This window comes from Morone saxatilis, unplaced genomic scaffold (genome assembly GCF_004916995.1).
Source record: "Morone saxatilis isolate NCDOM2014 unplaced genomic scaffold, NCSU_SB_2.0 Contig17, whole genome shotgun sequence".
In the NCBI taxonomy this organism is placed as follows: domain Eukaryota; kingdom Metazoa; phylum Chordata; class Actinopteri; family Moronidae; genus Morone; species Morone saxatilis.
In genome coordinates, this window is record NW_023339729.1 from 20,943,610 (window position 1) to 20,963,379 (window position 19,770).

Genomic DNA, 19,770 nt, shown 5'->3' on the forward strand with positions numbered 1-19,770 from the left:
GTGTTGATGTTCGTCCTTCAATTCTCTCCCTAATGAAACTGCAATTAATTCTATGGGGGAAATAATTTGAATATAAAGTCATTTGCCTGCAGGAGACAGCAGCAGACACGGACAATAGAGGAACCCCCATGACAAATCTGTGTTCATGTCTAGCATGTCTGTAGTTTGTCAAGGCTTATATTAGACTTTGAATTGCTCTGAACAATCAGAATCCATCCATCCATCCATCCATCAGTTGGTATCATCTGTCAGTTTGGGAGTGTTAGACATGAGGAGGATATGATTTAGTTAAAGTGTCGGCAGAATGTTTTTTAGTGATACCTCAGTGTTTAAAAAAAACGTAAAGGTCATTTTAAGGCCGAATTAAATTAGTCCTTTATGGGAGAAATGTAAATGCCAGCTTGTGTATTAGAACAACCCTAATTGACTATGGTTTTCAATCCATTTAAAAAAAAATCAAGGCAACAAAACACTCAACAAATGGGCTGTCAGAGCGACCATGCTTTCACCACACATCAATGGCCTACTTTTTTCAACAGCTCTTCTAACTGGATCGCTTTTAACGAGCCATCTTGTCAAACCAAACGCAGTTTGGCTTATTCTTCCACGAGAGCCCCCATCCGCACCACCCAAACTGAAACATCCATCACAGTGATCCAAAACATGATTCGTGATATGACAAAATTGAATCCTACGCTCTTCATTGCTGATGTGAGACGTTGAAATGGCTCCAGCAGAGAGGGAGGTCAACCAAATAATCTGTCCTACTCAAATCCCTCTAGTGCCAGTGCTGATATGAGGGAATGAGCTTCTGATGGAGCAGATGAGAGGAAATAGTGAGGAACAATATATGCATTATTATTGTAAGCACACTTCAGATGAAGTGGTTTCAGTATTGAAAGTACGTGCATGCAAGATGCCATCTAAATGTAATAGTAGTGATGAACAATTGGTCAATTTAACAAATATATTATTTACTTTGAACATTTCTGTTTAGCAGTAATGCACAACAACAACTTAGAAGAAATTAATTTCAAAGATTACATTTGTTGAAGGAATTTTCACTGCAACACTGTTTTTAATTTTGCTTATTTATGGTTCTGTCATGTGAAAACAGGCGATTGGTTGGATGAATTATACGAGAGGAATGTTTTTTACTAACCCTGGGCTGTGAAAAAATATAAATTGTTTTTTTCTTGAACTGATATGAAATAATCAGCTCAAGTGCACAGGAAAATGACAAGTAGCACACAACTGGCTGGTGGAATCTCCTCCTTCCGGTCAATTGTGTGTCAGCAGGAAATGGGCCACGCAGTACAGATTAGCAGAGGGCAAATGCTGAAAGCGAAATGTGGAGTGACGGTTGACTCGTGAAGAGAAGCAAACAAGGGACAATTCCACTTTAGCTGATGACAGTGTTAATGCGTGCTGGTGGTTTGGCAATATTTCAGTTTATTGCCAAGACCCGTCAGGCAACAAGATCAACAACAAGAAAAGGACAATATTGGTGCAATAAAACAGAGCTTTGACACTGTAAAGTGCAGTAAAAATGTATTATTTAATGCTGAAAAATAAAGTCAACACTTTTTGATTTGCAAAAATAGAAATATATTATTATGTATCATGATAAATTGTGATCATATGACAAGGACATGTTTAGCATGCTAATGATTTTTCTGCCTTATTGCCCAGCCCTGCTCTCTAGTCTCTCTACACAGTCTGGAGCTGTCAAACCTCACTCAGACTCCCTCGATACTACATGTTATACACAACCAAGCCACAGAACTACAGAAGAATGAAGGATTACCAACAGTTTTACGGTCTTGTAATATAGCTGGTTACTCTTCCGTTAAATATTCACAGAACATCCCGCCTGGTGGATGAGTCTGCCACTTTACATTTGTCAAAGCAGGGGTAGAAGGTAAAGTGGTGAATATTATGCATGCAGTGACCATGGAATACATTGGTTCAATGGGTTTTTTTACCCGACTCACTCACTTCATATATAACAAGCTGTTATTCCAAATACTCTTCATGAATATTTTACAGAAGTGGCACCAAATACTCTTTTTGTGTTGGGGACTAACATTGAGATTAATTAACAAATGGTGATTATTCCGCTGTAATTGCTAAATTATTCTTGGGTTTTTACTAATTATTGTTGAATTAATTTTGAATTAGAAGATTGATTATCTGACACACTTGAGTACATTTTCTCTCATCAGTGCCACAATGCTGCCTTGCTTGACACACTAAGAGACAAACAATGACAGACAGAGAGGAGAGGTAAAGTAGGTAGAGAGATATTTTAATAGCTAGATTTCTAAGAATATCTTCAGAAGGGCAACCTGCCAAGGCTTTTGTTTTAAACAACGGCTGGCAGTCGTTTTTACACTACATTAAACGTGATAATGCCTCAGCAGTAGTCTGTTCAACACATCATTTCCTTTTGTTGTTCCATTCATTTGCCTAAGAACACAGGTTTGGTACGACATTCAGAAAACAGCAGATAACAAACATGGATATAATGGTATGCATGCTGTTTCAGATTACATTAAATTTAATTATTGTATGCTATCACACATCATTTATCCTGCATTATGTCCCCTGCACAGTATGATGGGAGACACAAAGACCCAAAACAAGAAAAAGGGAAAGCAACTATATAATTATGACCTACAGTACGTTTCATCCAAATGAAAGAGAGAGGATTTAGATTACATCAAAATGACACCATCCACCCTTCTATTACCATGCTGCTCCATCCTTCTCTTTATCTTGTTGACAGTCAAATGTGTGATGATATTACAAGATGTCAGTATTCCTAGAAGCTCCCTACTTATTATGGTACCTTCCTCCAAACTAAAACTAAAATCACTTCCACAATTCCAACGAAGGAATTATCCCTGGAGGACGGGGAGGAATGTGATACAGAAACAGTATTCATCACACATGGTGGTCACAAGTTGTGTCATCCATCTCATACACACACACACATACATACATACATGCACACGGAAGACTTTTTGAACCAAAGCGAGCTTCTTTTTTATCATTTTAAACATTAAGCCAATAAAGTACTAGCAAACATTAAATAAGGATGTGTAGTGTATAACAGACTTCTTTAAAAACGTAAACTGTCTATCTGGCAATCTAGCTTGGGGTAAAGGGTGGCTGGTATTGTCAACAAGAGGAAAAGGCTTGTCAGGAAATGGTCCTCATTAGACATCAGAGTCCAGGACTTACTCTTACTTCTCCAGAACAACTTTGACCGGCAAAAGTCGTCTGCTTCTGGAATGAGATGTTTAAAATAAAAATGATACTCAAATGTGATCCATTGACTGGCCCGGCTTTCTACTTCAGAAAATCTTTATGTGGTCTCTGTCTGGAATAAAATGTCAAGTATTAACAAAAATCATGCGGAAGAATACGTTTTGTCTGTTACTGTGAGTTTAATGTCAGATAGCAGACATGGAAAGGAGGTAATTTGATTATGAGGTAAACAAAGAATTTCATTGTTTGACACAGCAACGCCCACGATTTTAGTTTGCAGAGTGGTAGTAAATAGGAAGGTTGGCTCGCTGGTGCAACATGTTAAAAATAGCAGCTGGATCAGAGAAGTGAAGAAGGAAAGAGACAAACATTAGTGAGGAGTTCCAGCCTGGGACCCATCCCTGATGAGTCACTTAAGGTTGAATCTGAACAGAGTTTTGCTCATTTAAATGGTAGGCTTACAATTTTTCAAGTCTATCTTTAAACAAAAGCCAGGTGCTCATACCAACATTGCAAGAGGTTTTGCTTCGTTCCTCCTGTTCAGTACTTGCTATTAAAAAGATCCCTACATAATGCGACTTAAGGGTTAATGACTGGGGACTAAATCGACAGTCCTTATTTTGTGCAAAATTGTATTCAAAAGTTTATCTGAAGCTAATATGTTACTTCAGCAGTCCAAGTTAAACACATCTTCCAAAATTAAAGTCTTTTTAGTACAAAATTCCCTCTGGAAGAATATTAACAATTCCCATTTTTACTATTCTTTTGATGCAACTCAACAGGGAAACATTAACTGGCATATATAAACTGAGCCAATAATAGCTGTAAGCCTAAAATAGCCAATCTGATTTGCTAAAAAAGAAGCAGCAGGGCTTCTCACAGTGTTTTATAGGCTGCACCTGAACCACTAACATCATGAAAAATGAACACACTATTACTACTATTAGTCTATATAAAACATTAACCTTTGGAGAAAGGGAACAGAGACATTATTTTACACAGCAAAAGAGTGCAACTATTGTTTAGGCCATCATCTATTAAATAAATGTATCAAGATATGAGATGTGTCAGGCTCTGGGCAGCTTAGCACCTCAGCTGAACAATTTCCTGAGGGAAACTCTGAATGGGGAACCAGGAAACTGTCTGCAGCATATCCGAACAAAGTTGTTATACTCCAAACCTCTTTCCTGTGGTTTGTACACAACTGTCAATAAAGCTTCCTCAGTGGATCAACGCCGGTCACATTGACAAAAGATATACTGATTATCTAGTTGAAGAATGTTTGTCTTGAAGTCTTCAGCCCACAGCAGCGTATTCAGTAGGACTAAAATATGGCAATTTTGTTTGTTTTTTTATTTGGTCCTTTAACAGAGAGCAACACACACAGCCGCGTTTGCTATGATGTCTCAGCAATGTAGACGGTTGCCTCTGGGACACCAAAACTTTCTGTTGAACCTTGATGACTTGGGCATGATTCAATGAAACATCTGTGACGTAAGATGCCAAACTGATAACCCCGGTGATGTTCCAGAATGAACACACTCCACCTTTTAACATTTACTTTCAGTGGCTTGTGACCAGGTGCTGCCTGTCTGATGGTCCCGCAGTAGTATGATGGCATTACCTGATGTCGCGACAGGCACTGTTTATGGGTTACTGCATCATTCTTCTGACATCTAAGAAAGGACTCCTGGGTGAACGTTTGATGTGGTTTACGGTAGGATGACTAATATTATATTTCCTTTAATATTAGGATGCAATGTTAGTTTATCGATTATGAAATAATACTCACACCAATAACAAAATTAAATCCCCTAAATCCTTGTGGCATCTTGTGATGGACATTTGTGCTGAGATTAGGTCAGTAAATGTATTATTTTAACATTCCTCTAGTATTATGTAAGTGTCAAGTGGGATGTGGGTCTAACGGAAGGCCGAACATTTGTCTTATAAAACAATGTCAGGCCAGATATCCTGGTTGCTCATTCTACCAAAATATTTCAGAGGTCTACGAGGTTGATAAATGAGGGTCATTAAAACACAGTTAAACGCAAATGGCCTTCAGAAGTTTCATCTGGGGAAGTTTGTGCCTCAAAAAACAGCTACTCCCTTCACAACGTGTTACTCATAGATCACAGTTAATGAGCTAAATCTCTGCTTACTCTCGACAATGCAAGGAGCTGTTACTGAATTACTCAGACAGATATAAAAGGGAAATAATGCTTGTACATGTGTGTTATTTTCCAATTTAGAAGTATGCATTCAATTTGTAAACTGATAAACATTCCACATCAGTGCCACAAACAGTGCTAATCCAATGCAGAGTACAGGAAGAAAAAGAAAGAAATATAGTCGTCTTTCACATTTACCATGACCGTCACTAGACACGGGCATGAAGAATTGTGGAAATGATTACCCTATGGGCAATGCTAATCACAGGTAACAGTCAGAGAGGGTAAAACTGATTTTTATTTTAAACTGTCATTTATTGTATGTAGCTCAACGTCTCAGTACTTTGGTTAAGATCTCCAGAGCATAAGAGAAAGCTGATAATTATTTTGCACTTAGACATATTTGCAAAAATACTGAAGAACTTTATGCCCACTTTTCTTTCTCTTCATTACTGATAGTGAAAGAAATGCCTACTCTGTGGTTCTGGCTGATTAAATATTTGGGTGTGGATTGCCTGGCCTTCAACTCACCCTTATATCCAAACAAGTTCATTAATTTAGGCTGTGCACACTCCACCTCCCACAACCTTTCCTCATCCTCCTCCATCTTCTCCTGAAGCCTCGTACTCCAAGAAAATTCAAACAAACTAAGAGAATTTTTATAAACCAGGGTCCTATAACAGCAAATATTGTATTAGAAGATTATTTAGAAGAATGTGAGACATCAAACCTTTAAGATTCATTACATACAGTTCTCCAGCTTAATTGTTCACTTCAAGACGCCAGTCTGTTGATTCATTAAATTAAGGACTTTCTTGCTAATAAGAATATATTTTTGTTCATTTAACAGGGACAGTGCTTATTCATAAACATTAAAGTACACATACCAGAGTCAGTAACAGGTCTATTCTTCATCCATAGTCCCTAAACAAATGTTACATGATGTACCAAGCTGATGATTAAACCAGGGATCTCAAACTCCGGCCCTCCATCCCCCTCCATCTGGTCTACAACATGATGTCAAAAATATCATATAATCCAGCTGGCAATATTTCATTTAATAGTTTTTTCCATTTTTTTCCATATCAATTTAAACTACCCCTTCATACATCATTATTATTTTTTTATTATTATTATTATTTTGTTTGGTGCAAAATAATGATTGATAATTGGCTGCAAAGAGCAAAAAATATCTACAATGATCATGTACGACGTCGGTAATGGAAATATTTTCATAATATTGCGTTCTCTTGTCATACTTCAACATTGAAGTGGCCCTCGTAAGAGATGAAAATACCAGTGGGCCCCAAGCCAATTTGAGTAGGAGACACAATTACACACATTAAACATATTAAGCTTTACAATTTTGGAGAAATAGAAAAATCGATAAAACTAACCAACAACAGTTTAGAGACAGGCAGCACTGACTGACCACGTCTGACACGGACAGAGAAAGATTTAAAAAAAAAGAAGAACCTGGAAATGTTCAACAGTTAACACTGTGTTACTGTGTTGTGCAGTATTTATTTATGGGCTGCGTCTCTTATGTGTTGCCTGTATTCCCTACAGGTTGAATGCCAGACCTTGGCAACAGATGAGTTGCTGATGCAGAGAGCGTGAAAGCAGGTCAAGGGTAGAGGAACCATCTAAAGGTCGACAGTCATGTTCGACCAAGGGCCAGTCTTTCAGCACTGTTCTCTGTGAGCCAACATGACTTACAGGTGCAGTAAAGATACAGGCCTCAGTGTTATGCATGTTCATTTGAGTATTATTTCATTTCTTTGGTGATAAAATAGATCTATAGAGTAATAGAATAGATAAAAAAGTGTCTACTGTTTGACTTCTTGCCATATCTTCAGTGGAAGTGTGATATAGCAGCCTTGCCCTAGCCTACAGTCCTGTAATACATCCAGACTTTAAGACATATTTGAGACAGGAATTGGATACAAGTTTGATCTACTAAGTGTTTAGTGAAAGACAACAAATCAACTCCTCATAAAATGCATATCTTTAAAAACAATGCAAAACAAAAAGATGGATAATGATTATAGTGTCACTGCCTCTTGTTTGTATCAAAACTGCTGTTAAAAAAAGAAAATCAATCTTGTCATCCTTTGTTTTTAAGACAAACAAATCTTGGCTAAAAAGATACTTTAAATACTCAAAATGTAGCACACCAAGTAAATTTCAGATTACACGGGGGTAAAATAAATTTGGTAGAGTGCTAGATTTGGGTCACAGCCCTCTGTCTGTCGACACCAATCAATCAATAAGGCCCTGTTTTATCTTTGCCTATAGACTGATAGAAGCTTACACAGTAACAAGCCCACTTTGGATGGTTGTGCCATGTGGCCTTAGAAACACACATTGTATGTTTGCAAGTATAGCCTGCATACATGCATGCAATCAAAAGGGAGTCTCACCTCAACAGAGCCCAGTGTCAACTAGGGCTGTCCCCTGATAGTCGAGTAAACTGATAGTGGACAAGAGGAGTCTTGGACGACACACTTTTCATTAGTCGGATATTCACCGAAAATCAAAACCAGTGTCAGGACAGGAGCTGCCAGCTGTTACAGGACCAAAGTATCAGGGGATTGTTCGTAACACGGACCTTTTCTCTTCTAACACAGCACTGCTGCATGTGCTAACTGTACGAGCTGCTGCCACTAGCTTGCGCTACTATCAAAAACATTTGTATTAAATCCTGATTTATAACCGCTTCTTCTGCTTCAGCATTTAACAGGCAGCTATTAAAATATAGATATATTTTAATGAATATCATAAACATTTGATGACCAGGTGACTACTGGCTTGGAATTAACAACTGCTAGTTTACTAGGAAAATCTTTGAGATTATTTAGTGTCAACAGACATGCTTAGACAAACTAAATTACCAAACAAGGGTTGGAGAAAAGCAGATGATCCCTTAAGAAGAGCAGAATCACGCAGTCATTCCCACAACTAATATAGTGAAATACGCTACAGGCCGGGCTGCAACTAGGGCATTTTATATGTACAAGCAGCGAGGCAAAACAACATAAATGGTCACTATTGTGTCTGTATTCAGCAAGAGTCCTGTTAGACAAAGGTTGACTTGTTTGCAGTAGAACATAGTTGGATACCATCACCACCTATCCATGAGATGGATGAAATATGGCAGAGTGTCTAGACTCTAGTCTAGAGCGTAGTGGGTCATGCCTCCATGTGCACTGTGCCTGAGACTGACTGCACATTATGGGCTAAACAAAGTAGTAACTCCAAACAACAGCATGGAATCAGGGTTCAAAATGTACTTTATATTTATATTTATATATATATATATATACTATATATATTTATATATATATATATATATATATATATATAATTTATATATATATTATAATATACTTATATATATATATATATATTTATTTATTTATTTATTTTATTTTTTATTTATTTTTTTTCTTCATTATACATACTGAATGTTACTGATGCAAATAAATTGAGTTTTTAGTAAGTGGCATCATTCATTGATTCACTCTGGTCCACCATGGAAGCTTTCATTATTCATTTAGTCATCGGTTGAGTTACTGTTTACTTTCTAGTTTTTGTTTTTCTAACTGATCAATAAAAGCATCACTGCAAACTGCAGTGTAAGTGCAAACCTGTTTCAGATAGTTATACGACGACGGAAAAATAAAAATACAGACATTTTAAGCATTATTATAATTTAGCCAAATAATCACAAACTCACTACAGGGAGACTGTATATTTAAAGTAAAAATGTTTTTTTTTACAAGGGAGGGAGGAGATCAAACAATCTATTTAAATATTTACAAGCTCAAGCCAACTATTTACATATAGGCGGTAGGAACACCCTAATCCCGGAGAGAAAGCGTGAGAGAGAAGCTCAAAGAGGAGAGGCAGAGACCCCTGACAGCGCTGTTAGCAGGAGCCATGGACTGCAATTACTCTACAGCAACACTAAATATAATACATTTTAATATATTTATTGCTATTTCTAGAGATAATAGATGATAAAATACTAGCAAAAGCCAATAAAGAACCCCATCCTTCCCAGGACATAGGGAGTTGCCAACTTAATACTGACTCAATGTGCGCTAGTTGTATGAATTCCCAAAGATGAGGCGTCTATATTTAAGAGTACTTTGCACTGCTAAAAGCTCACTGAAAACTGTGTTCTTGTGTCCAAAATAATCTTAGGGCATGTACAGTTATTACTCAACAGGCACTCATAGCTCCTGTTAAAAACAAGCATTTAACAAGATGCAAGATCTGCTAAAAACATCACAAAAACAAGTTCATTAAAGTAAAGAGTACAGGGGTCTGGCATCAAGCCAAACACTGAAACAAAGTATGCATTCATTTCTTTTGGGACACAAAAAAAAAAGAATTTGCCAGATTCTATAACAGTGAGCCTTAAAAAGACATTTAATTAACACAAGAGACCTTTAAACAAGGTAAACCTTAATTTTACAGGGGCGTTTAATCATGGGGTTTATATATACTACTAATTAATCTGCCTAAAACAAGGAAAAAGGTCTAAGATATGTAGGCATTAAACCTGCTAGAAGCTTCAGTGATCTCGCTTAACAATTCTATTGTGTATTCTCTTGAGAAATCTCCCCCACAGAGACTAAGGTGAGCCGAGACCTTAAGGCTCAGCATTTGATATTATGTTTTAATATTCACACCTTTTTCAGCATCCAACACTGAAACTTGGTTAGTAGGCAGGCATTATTAGCATATCATTACACCCCCTACTGTGAAGAGAAGCTAGCAGAGCCAGGAGGTTAATATTGCCTCCTGTTTAGCCAAAAGCTCTGCACTAATGTTCCAACATGTCAATTTAACCACCGTGCTAGCACATTAAGCTGCCAGGAGTGTCTGCATGGTGTGTACATGTGTGTAACCAGTATGTATTTTCATAGTTGATAACCCAAAGTGCATTCATATTGAGTTAAAAGGTGAAGATGTGTGCTGCGGTGTGCAGTGAGAGACAGTTGTAGGTAAGTGTGTGAATATCCAAACCCCAAAACTGAAACTGAAAGTTCGATGCTTACTAAATCTAGCTGTCACTTGCTAGTTTCTCCAGTGTGACCTACCCGGGCTTTAAATCAGTTTGGGCTCGTATTGGTTGGGAGGAGACTCTGAGGCTTACGTTGGATAAGATAAAAGAACAACTCTTCACAGGCTTGCTATAGATTTGACAGAAAGTTGTTGGAAAGTAAATTCGGACCGAGATGTCCCTGTTGCCGCAGCTAACTTGACTTGAAGCAGCTGGAAAATTCATGGGTGGGTGAAGGGAGGGATCACGCAAAAAGGCCAGTGAGGTGTAGCTTGTGCATGTGTGTGTGTAATGTGTGTAAGTACTTAAAACTAAAGCGGCACTAGGCAAGATTATGTCAAAACAAAAAGTCAAAATGGGGCTGCGGCACCGAAGGGCATTCAGTTTGACACACGGCAGGTTTGCTCTTTTTCTAGGACATGGTCACGGGTGGGAAATTTTCTCTCTACACAGAAGGCAAAAGATAAAAAGAAAATATCAAAAGAGAGAAGTAAAGCTGGCTCCACCAAACATGGTTAAAAGTGCTCCAAAAAACATTTTCCCACCTGCTCCACTGACAGCCAGCAAGCACAAGCACACTAAACACACACAAAAATAAATGTATTATTATTGTCACTGTAAGAGGTCGAGAATCAATTTTTTAAACTATTATTCTAACTGTACTCTGACCTCAACCTGGCACATGACACGCTACTAAAAGGGATGGGTCATACATATAAAAAACATCAACATTTTGCATTAGGGTTTCATTTTGGTGCTATCTAGGTTGTTATTATGGTTATCTAGTCAATAGTTTTTATAAAAAAGGACCATTTCCTCAATACAAGTAGTTATACCAAACTACATGTGTGACTAGCACTAGAGGTTTTCTTATTTGAGGGAACTGATGGTACAATATTAGCCTACATACAACAAATTAAAGAGAGCAGTTTTTAATTGCCACTGTGGCCGATTCTGGGGCACAGTGTAATTAACAGACTCCTGGTCTCTGACAGTCACCAACAGCTCTTGTTGCTAGCTTCCTCCAACATAACCAGTAGTGTTCTGCTAAAATGCCTTTGTGAGCCGGCACTGTTTATAGAAGAAACAATGAGAGGAGAAATGTAGGTCAAGAAGTAGACTACATTATGGCCCTGTTTCCTAAACACTGGCCGCCTCACTGAAACAATCGCAAATGCAGAGAAATGATTTGTGACTGGTTAATCTTTCACTTAAACGCTAATTCAACCATGTTTGAAAGCAAACTTGAAGTTGAATGCATTGAATGAGTCTGCTGTTGGTTGAGAGACTCTCCAAGGAAATATGGCTTGATCGTTTGATAATTGGTCGTCAGTCCAACAAATTTAAAATCAAACTTTCAAGTCAACAAAACAGATGTGATTTTGTCTACTAAAAGCCACTTCTCTCTTCCAACAGTCCAACAAGGCTTTGGAAATCATAATGTCTGGTAGAAAATGTATTCTGTTTCCATGTTTACCAATGGTAAACACAAACCAATTAGTCTACAAATGAGCGCACTAAATAATTAGTCTACCAATAAGTGCGCAAATTTCAAGAAAATAATTAGAATCGTGCTCATTGGGCTGAAACGTGTACAAACAATCAAGCCAAATGATTATTCTGTGCTGTATTAAAAGTCTGACAATCAGCACAGAATGACCCTAACCCTAAAACAAACGAGTTGTCCATATGTCTTTTTATGTCTTTTTGCAATTAGGAGGAAAAGACAAAACAATCCTTTGAGCTATTTAAGCAGCAAATTGCCATATGGAACAAGTTTTCAGAACTACAATAACAAACATACTGTGATATTTGCATTCCACAACAGTCAAATAAAATTTCTGTTGAATTAGAAAATAAGAAAAAAAACATCCCAGAACTATTTTGCTATGTTCTAGCCCCAAGCCTCAAAATACTGTATCTTAAGCATTCTCAAACAATATCTCAAAACGTATGTTTCCTAAGCCATTACAGTCTCTTAGTTGACGGACATCTCTTTCAAGCATGGTTGACTCCCGAGGCCATATGCCTGTTTGTCAGCACGCAGCAGATGATGAGGCATGATGGGTACGTTATCTGATCTTCTTGGGGCTAAATAACGACAAACTATACAGGTAAACAGAACAAGAACATCCGAGTAATGGTCATTTAGAACCAGTTAAAGCTAAACTGCATGCTGGCTGGTCCAACCTGTGTGCTCACCTTCAAGATGCTCACTGTGTTGACACTGTAATAACTGTCAATAAGAGGTTACAGCCAAAACGGTGCAAAGGCCACAGAAATGTCCGCCTTTGTGTAGGGAAATAAAAAAAGGTCGAGCATTGAAGGTAATGTTGAAAATAAAACAAATGACTCATTTAGGACTGTAAACAGTGTCCGGTCGTGCTTATTTAGACAACACCCCTCCACCTCCTCTGCTTTTGGCTACAGTGGAGAAAGAGGAAAAAGGTGTGACCGCGCAATTGGGCTGATGCGACAGATAACTGAGAGAAGCAGATAGGGTTTCATTCATGTGTCAGATTAGAGGGCTCTTTGTTACTGCCAGAGAGGGCAAAGCATGCCTGGAGAGAGGACAAGGATCGCCCTCACTCCCCTACCACTTGTGTTAATGTGTGCAAGTAAAGGGATAGTTTGCGTGTTTGTTGCATTCCTGGCTATACGTCATACGCACATTGTCAGGGAATTAAAAGAAGCTGTCATCTTGACCCTCAGGGTCATACTCCAATGTTATTACAGTGATCATTAATTTGAAATGCCATATTTTCTTCTCTAAGTGACTTGGTGCATTCTTTTCATGGGAGGAGTAAGCAAGAATATAAATAAAAACATGGTACATACAACCAAAACCATCTCCTGGGCTAAATACCAATAGATATAACTGGGAAAATTACATTTTTAGGTCTTTAAAGGCTAAAGTGGTTCTATTAAAACTAGTTTGATTTCTTGTGGTTATCATGTTATATTGTTACATAGCTTATCTCACTATCTAACTGCCGCCTTCCAGTTCCTAGCTGTTAAAGACAAACATAGCCTGCATATCTGCTGATACCAGAAGCTGGTAAAATCAATTTCACAATTTTAAAACCTGATACATTATAAATTCCAGAGTACAGGGTGCTTTGTAGTGGTGTGTAGAAAAAGGTACTAAGTACACTATTTAAAGAAGCACAGGAAAGATGCAGTTTAGAATAATTAATTTCACTTGTGACAGCCTACCTCAAAGTAATATCATCTGTGTCAACATCAGTACATGAAATGATAAAGTGGGCAACAGCGAACCATCAAACAGATACCATGCATGTTCAGCCAAAGAATGGCACCTAAAAATAATAATACAGATTTTTCTCTTTCATACAAGGCAAGGGAAGCAAGCCTGGAATTCAGAAACAAAGCAAGATGTTTTTACATTTTCCTGCAGTTGCCCCTTACATAGGAAACTAAATACCAGCACATAACATGAAATATTTACAAACCTAAAACATAAGATGACTTTTAAGCTATAGCTACAGCCTAATATTAGATGTAATAAATGTATTCTATCTATTTTACAATACACTGTGTATGCTCAGTGGCTCAAGAGAAATGAGAACATGTGAAGAGACATTTTCCAAAATTAGAACAAAATGATTTCAGCTATCAAACTACGTTCTAATCATCAGACTGCTGTTTTCCAAATAGTCCAGTAATAGAACAGAAGCACTTTGGTTTGAAAGGCCCTGGGACATGGATAAATTCATCTGTAGTCCCCAAAATGGGGATAGCAAAAATGAAATACATCCTTACAAAATACGTCACACATTTAAACGTGCGACTGTCCTTGACTTTGGCACTCGCGCACATTAAAAGGAAACAGATATTACCTCAATGTAATGTTTCAAATGTTTTAAGAGATCAACAATTACATTAACACAACCATGTGCACAGATAGCTTTGGTTCCCACTGCTGTCCACAAAGCTAGCAGCCAACCCTATGACCTTGCCTTCAGGGAAAGCCAAAGATACATTCCACACCACAAACTCACCCATCTCCTGTGTCACCTAACAGAGGAGCCATGAGCGTGGCTCAGGCCAGCTCTTCTGCACACAGATATACAATAATCAGTGGTGTACAGAGTTCTGGAAGACTATATGCTGTACATGTGATATTCTGAAGTAATATTGTTGCAGGTGCATTGTGACTTTTGGTACACAGAAGTGTCTTTGTCGCTCACACCTGATCTTCATAGAAATATCACTATATACATATATATCATCAGTATATACAGTACACACAATGTATAAGGCAGACGTTGTTTTATAACATTAGGACATGAGTTGACAGAAGCAGATCTCACTTGAGTAGATGATGACTTTTATATTCCAATATGTAATTTAAAGTAGGTAAATTCAAGTTCATTTAATGTGTATTCTCTTCTGTTATGGCTGTAACTAACAGTAAGATTAGTAGACTAATTTGCCAATTATTTTCTGGTCTATATAATGTCATAAAATAGTGACAGTCCAAAACAAAAAATTTACCTAATTTCTGCATGAAAAATTACTTATTTTTCATTATTTCATATCATTATTTTTTTAGTTGACTAATCGTATGAGCTTCATCTTCGATTATTATTCAATAGTTTAAGCATTATCATGAGGACCCTAATACCAAAACCTTTGCACCACCTTTTTGTGTCATTGTAGAAATAATCTATTATCCTAAGTAAGGAGATGTCATTATATTTGATCATGTATTAAATCACTGCCTTTGCATAAACATGTACTTTCAATATTAACTGCCTGCTAACCGCTCACTAACTAACCCCGTGCCAGCGCTGACTGAAAATGACATCAGACGGATACATCAGTCAGTAACCATTGTTGCTGACAACCCAACTGAGAATTAACACCCCACTTTGCAGCTCCTTGCAGCTTTCAGCAGACACTTTTGGTTAGCCAGACCAAGAAAACAAAAACAATGCAGCTTCCTGTAAAACTGTGGGCTGCCACTTACAACACAGGAGCTCACACAAACCAACTGTATGCTACTTGCCTTACAAAAAAAAAAAAAGAAATGAATGAGTGACTGGTGAAGAAAGTCAAACATTTACCAAGCGCAAGTTTCCCAGATATTATTCTCTAGAGCTGGCAGGCTAAACAAGGGCTAAAAACACCAGTGACCATTGGACTTCAAATCTGACAGGCAGCCAGAAATAGTCTCCAATGGTTCCTCAGGTTTGCTAGATGTTCAACTTTGTGTGCTTTTGCAGTGCAAGAATCGTACTGTATAATGTGTTTGTGTGATCGTGTGGGCTGAAAGTTGCTGCCCAGCATTTTATCGGAAACCAGTAGGTTTCGGTTGGTTTTTTTTGTACCATAAACTTAACCATGAGATCAGTGATAGAAAGCTGCGCAGGGCTGTGAAGTAGGGCATTGATTCTCAGTGGGTTTGGGAGTAGCCCTTTCACACTATTATTAGTCCTTCGAATCAGTGCAGAATATATTGCTTACTGCTGCATTTAAGGATGAAAAGGCCAAATAATATGTGCATAAAGAAGCTTTTGACTACCAAATCTGTGCAGCCTTATGTTATAGAACATTTTCAGTGTTTTCATTAATGTTTTTAAACTGACAATCACCAACACAGTGATGAATATTTTAAGCAATAAAACCCTAAAAAGGCCTTGCAAAGCCACACAGGTGTTTTCAACTACTCTGGCTGAACAGATCTCAACTCAGGTTGAAGGTGGATGGCTCTGCTTTGTTGTTCATACACGCCCACACAGACCTGAGAAGAGGTCTAATCAGGCAACATAAGTGACAACACTTGTGTGGGTGGACTAATATTGTTGTGTAGGGGCTTCAATAATACATGAGCCAATGTAAAGAAGGTCATGTTAAAGCTGAACTCTTTCCACACATCGTCCTCCTGCGCAAGAAAGACTTAAGAAAAGAAAATTTACTGAGGGAGGTTGTATGTAAATCAAGTTAATCCGTTATGGCAAAATGCCATATGTTGAATTGTGATACTACTGTACTTATGATTGGTTTTAATGCATGAAAAACTAAATGAAATAAAAAAAATTATGTTGTGAAGTTCACTGCTTCCTGTCAGTGCACTAGCTATGCTTAAAAAAAAAAATAAAAATACTGTGAGACTGTAAACTGAGACAGTGAGAAAGCAACCAACATTCTAAGTAGCAGAACATTAGAGAGTTTCTAATTACAGTTAATGTGTGGTTGTGTGTTTAGGATACTCCACCACACAGAAGAATTACCATTTTTTAATTAAAAACTTTATGGATAGTTGAACTGCGCTCCTTAAACCTGTCTTTCTTTATGTCTGCGCCTTATGGATTTTTTTTGTCAATACAATAACCGATGACTACCTGCTTCTCATGGCCGATACCGATAAGATAACCCATATTTTTAGCAATTCTGTGTTGCAAAAAGAAGTTCATAACATGTAGTTTTTAGACACCTGAGGGTAGAAAAGTGTAGCAAAGATGGATTATTTAATATTCCAAAGCTCTGATCTAACCAGATCCTTCCTTCTCTGGTGTACTCAACTTTACTTTCACTTTTAACTGGCACAGGTATACTGGAGCATGGACCAGATGTAACAACAGAGAGACAAATGTGTAAAACCCACATGCAGCTGCATGCATATCAGTTTTGACTGAACAAGACTATGAGATACACTCTTCTTCCCCATTTAGCGACTTCCTGACTTCAGGCAAAAAACAACACAGTGACTGCTTTGAGTCACATTATTACATTGTTTTGATAATTCTTTTGAGTAAACGATGTCGCATTTAACCAGATACCACGTAGGACTCATGCAGTGCGATGGTTTGCAAATGAGATGCCACCACAGCGAAGAGGCTCTGGCCTATATGGTAAATCACATTATCACCCACGTGGAAGGTGAGCAGAGGATGTGGAGGGCATGAGAGACAGAGCGCGGAGGGTGGTAAGCATAATGAAATGCACGCTGCCATTCCTCAAAGCCCTAAAATGACACTGACCGTGCTAAAACGTGGAGTCCCAGGGACACCAGCAGACTGCATACTGATACTTCTGTCAAAACACAAGCATGGCTGTCTCTCCAGCTCAGTTTTGTTCAATATTAATGAGTTTTCCACAGAAAGAAAAAGCAAAAAATAACATATAGTAATTAGTAGCTGCCTCTCTTTGGACCATGCAACTGAAAACTGAACTGTGCTCCCTGTGATATTTGTATTTGCTGCCTCACTAATCTAAAAAAGGCACTACTGACTCTCACATGTTTTCCTGATTCTCATTAATAATCACAGACTGAATAAAACCAGCGAAATTTGAAGTGTACGGTTTTTTTTTACATTGAATGATACAACAAATGTCTGTTTAACATGAGCCACACACACACACACACACTATCACTCTGCCCTTACAGTTGAAATTCATGTCTCCATTTTCATTTTATTAGTATGCAATAAAGTTGCACTGAAACTCTTTTGAGGAACCAAGTTATTATTAAACAGCTCCACGCGAGAGCCGAAACAATTAGCTGATGAATATAAATTATAGAAAATGCTTATGCAGCGACAGTCAAGTCAACATGTGCTAGTTTCTCTTACAGACGTAGAGGCTGGCTCGCTGGTTGGGTGATGGAAGAGCTTTGTGTTTAGTACTCCTCATGAGGGGGGGAAAGTACTACTACGGTTTCATTTGCCTCCACTGTGGGGGAGCACATTTTCAGACAACAGAGGTGGAGGGTGAGCCTCCCTTTTCTAAAAAAAAAATAAATAAAAAAAAAGACTCCATTGTGTTGCCACAGTGACAAAGCAGTTTTGCAGGTTCCACCTCTCTCTCTCTCACCTAACCAGCCAGACTCTGGTTGAGCATGCTTTCTCCTTACGCTAAACTTCCTTGTTACCGGTAGTCTCATTCATTCATTCATTCATTCGTTCATTCTTGTTGCAGGAACCACAAAGTTATTTCATAACTCGGGCTGCCAGTAGGGCTATCAGTGCAGACAAAGCTGGATAAGGACTTTAGGGTGGCCAACAGGTAGTAGACAGATAAGACACACACACACACACACCTGACCTGGATATGTCACTAAAAGCACCAGCTGATTTGCTTCAACAGCTTTTCTGCCATGATGATTCTTCTGACATGTATTTTAAATCAAAAAATGAGGAGCAACGTGTTTTTTTTTTCTTTGATCAAACCTAATAATTACATGTTATAGGTGTAGAGACCTCATAACACCCTCATTTAACAGTATAATATTGTCATAGGTATATTAAATTAGACAAATTGTTAGTACTATACCAATATAAGAGCCTGAAACTGTAGCCCAAGCTGTTTGGTACTGATAAATAAAGAATGCTATTTCAAATAAAGGGCAAAAACAAGGACAGTCAGGAGCAACCAGGAAAGAAAAAGTCATTTATTTTGACCCATGACCTCAGCATAGAGTCACCGCTTTGGTGCTAAAGTATTCCCACTTAACTGTGTAAAGCCACGCAAGATCATCACCATGCAGATGAGGATGATGTCACAACCAGGAGCTCCTCGCAGTGCTACCTAAAGGCCCATCCTGAGCTCCCGTAATCAGCTTACCAGGTTGAACACCGTCTCCACGATGTCTCGGTTGGAAACTTCCCCAACTTCCACCAGGCCAGCGAGGACGGCGAATTTCATCCGTATCCCCCTGATAGGCACTCCGGGGTTGAGCGCCATGGCGCCCGATCTCCCGTCCTTTCCATCACCTGGCTGCGCAGCGCCCGCCGCCTCCTCACTAGCCATTTGCTAAAAAGAAAGGAAGGAAGGACGGGGACAGGTGGCGTTCACAGGTAAGGCACCTGTTCACCTCCTATGGTGACAGTGCAGCCCGATGTCTCTAGCTCCCCTTCAGCTCAGTTGTTGTGACAGTCTGCAGGCACACAAATTGAACGTTTTCCTCCCCATCCAAAAAACCGCGAATGAGCCTCGAAAAAGAACAAAAACAAACAAAAACAAACAAAAAAAAAGGGGGGGCGCAAAGGGAATTTGTTAGCTGTTCACACTACGAGGCTGGAAATGTCACCGCTTCACTCCACAGTGAACTACTCCTCTCTTTCTCTCTCTTTCTCTCTCCCCCCTTTGGTCCGTCACTTGATAGCAGACGGGTGGATTAATGCCGTTAAAAGCCGTGAGGAAGTGTGCTGCAGGTAACCACAGAGGGAGACGCAGGTGAAGCAGAGCTCGCCCTGAACCCGGTTTCTCTCCCTCCTCCTCCTCCTC

General features: G+C 38.6%; 1 protein-coding gene across 1 annotated transcript in view; it reads right to left on the bottom strand.

The window, feature by feature from the left end:
• lrba (LPS responsive beige-like anchor protein) overlaps positions 1 to 19,620 on the bottom strand; it is a gene marked incomplete at its 5' end in the record, with an annotated part of 190,396 nt that extends 170,776 nt beyond the window's left edge. The window contains 1 exon segment of the mRNA XM_035660012.1: positions 19,108 to 19,620. Within this exon segment, the coding sequence (XP_035515905.1) occupies positions 19,108 to 19,293 (186 nt within the window).
• Positions 19,621 to 19,770: the final 150 nt, after the last annotated feature.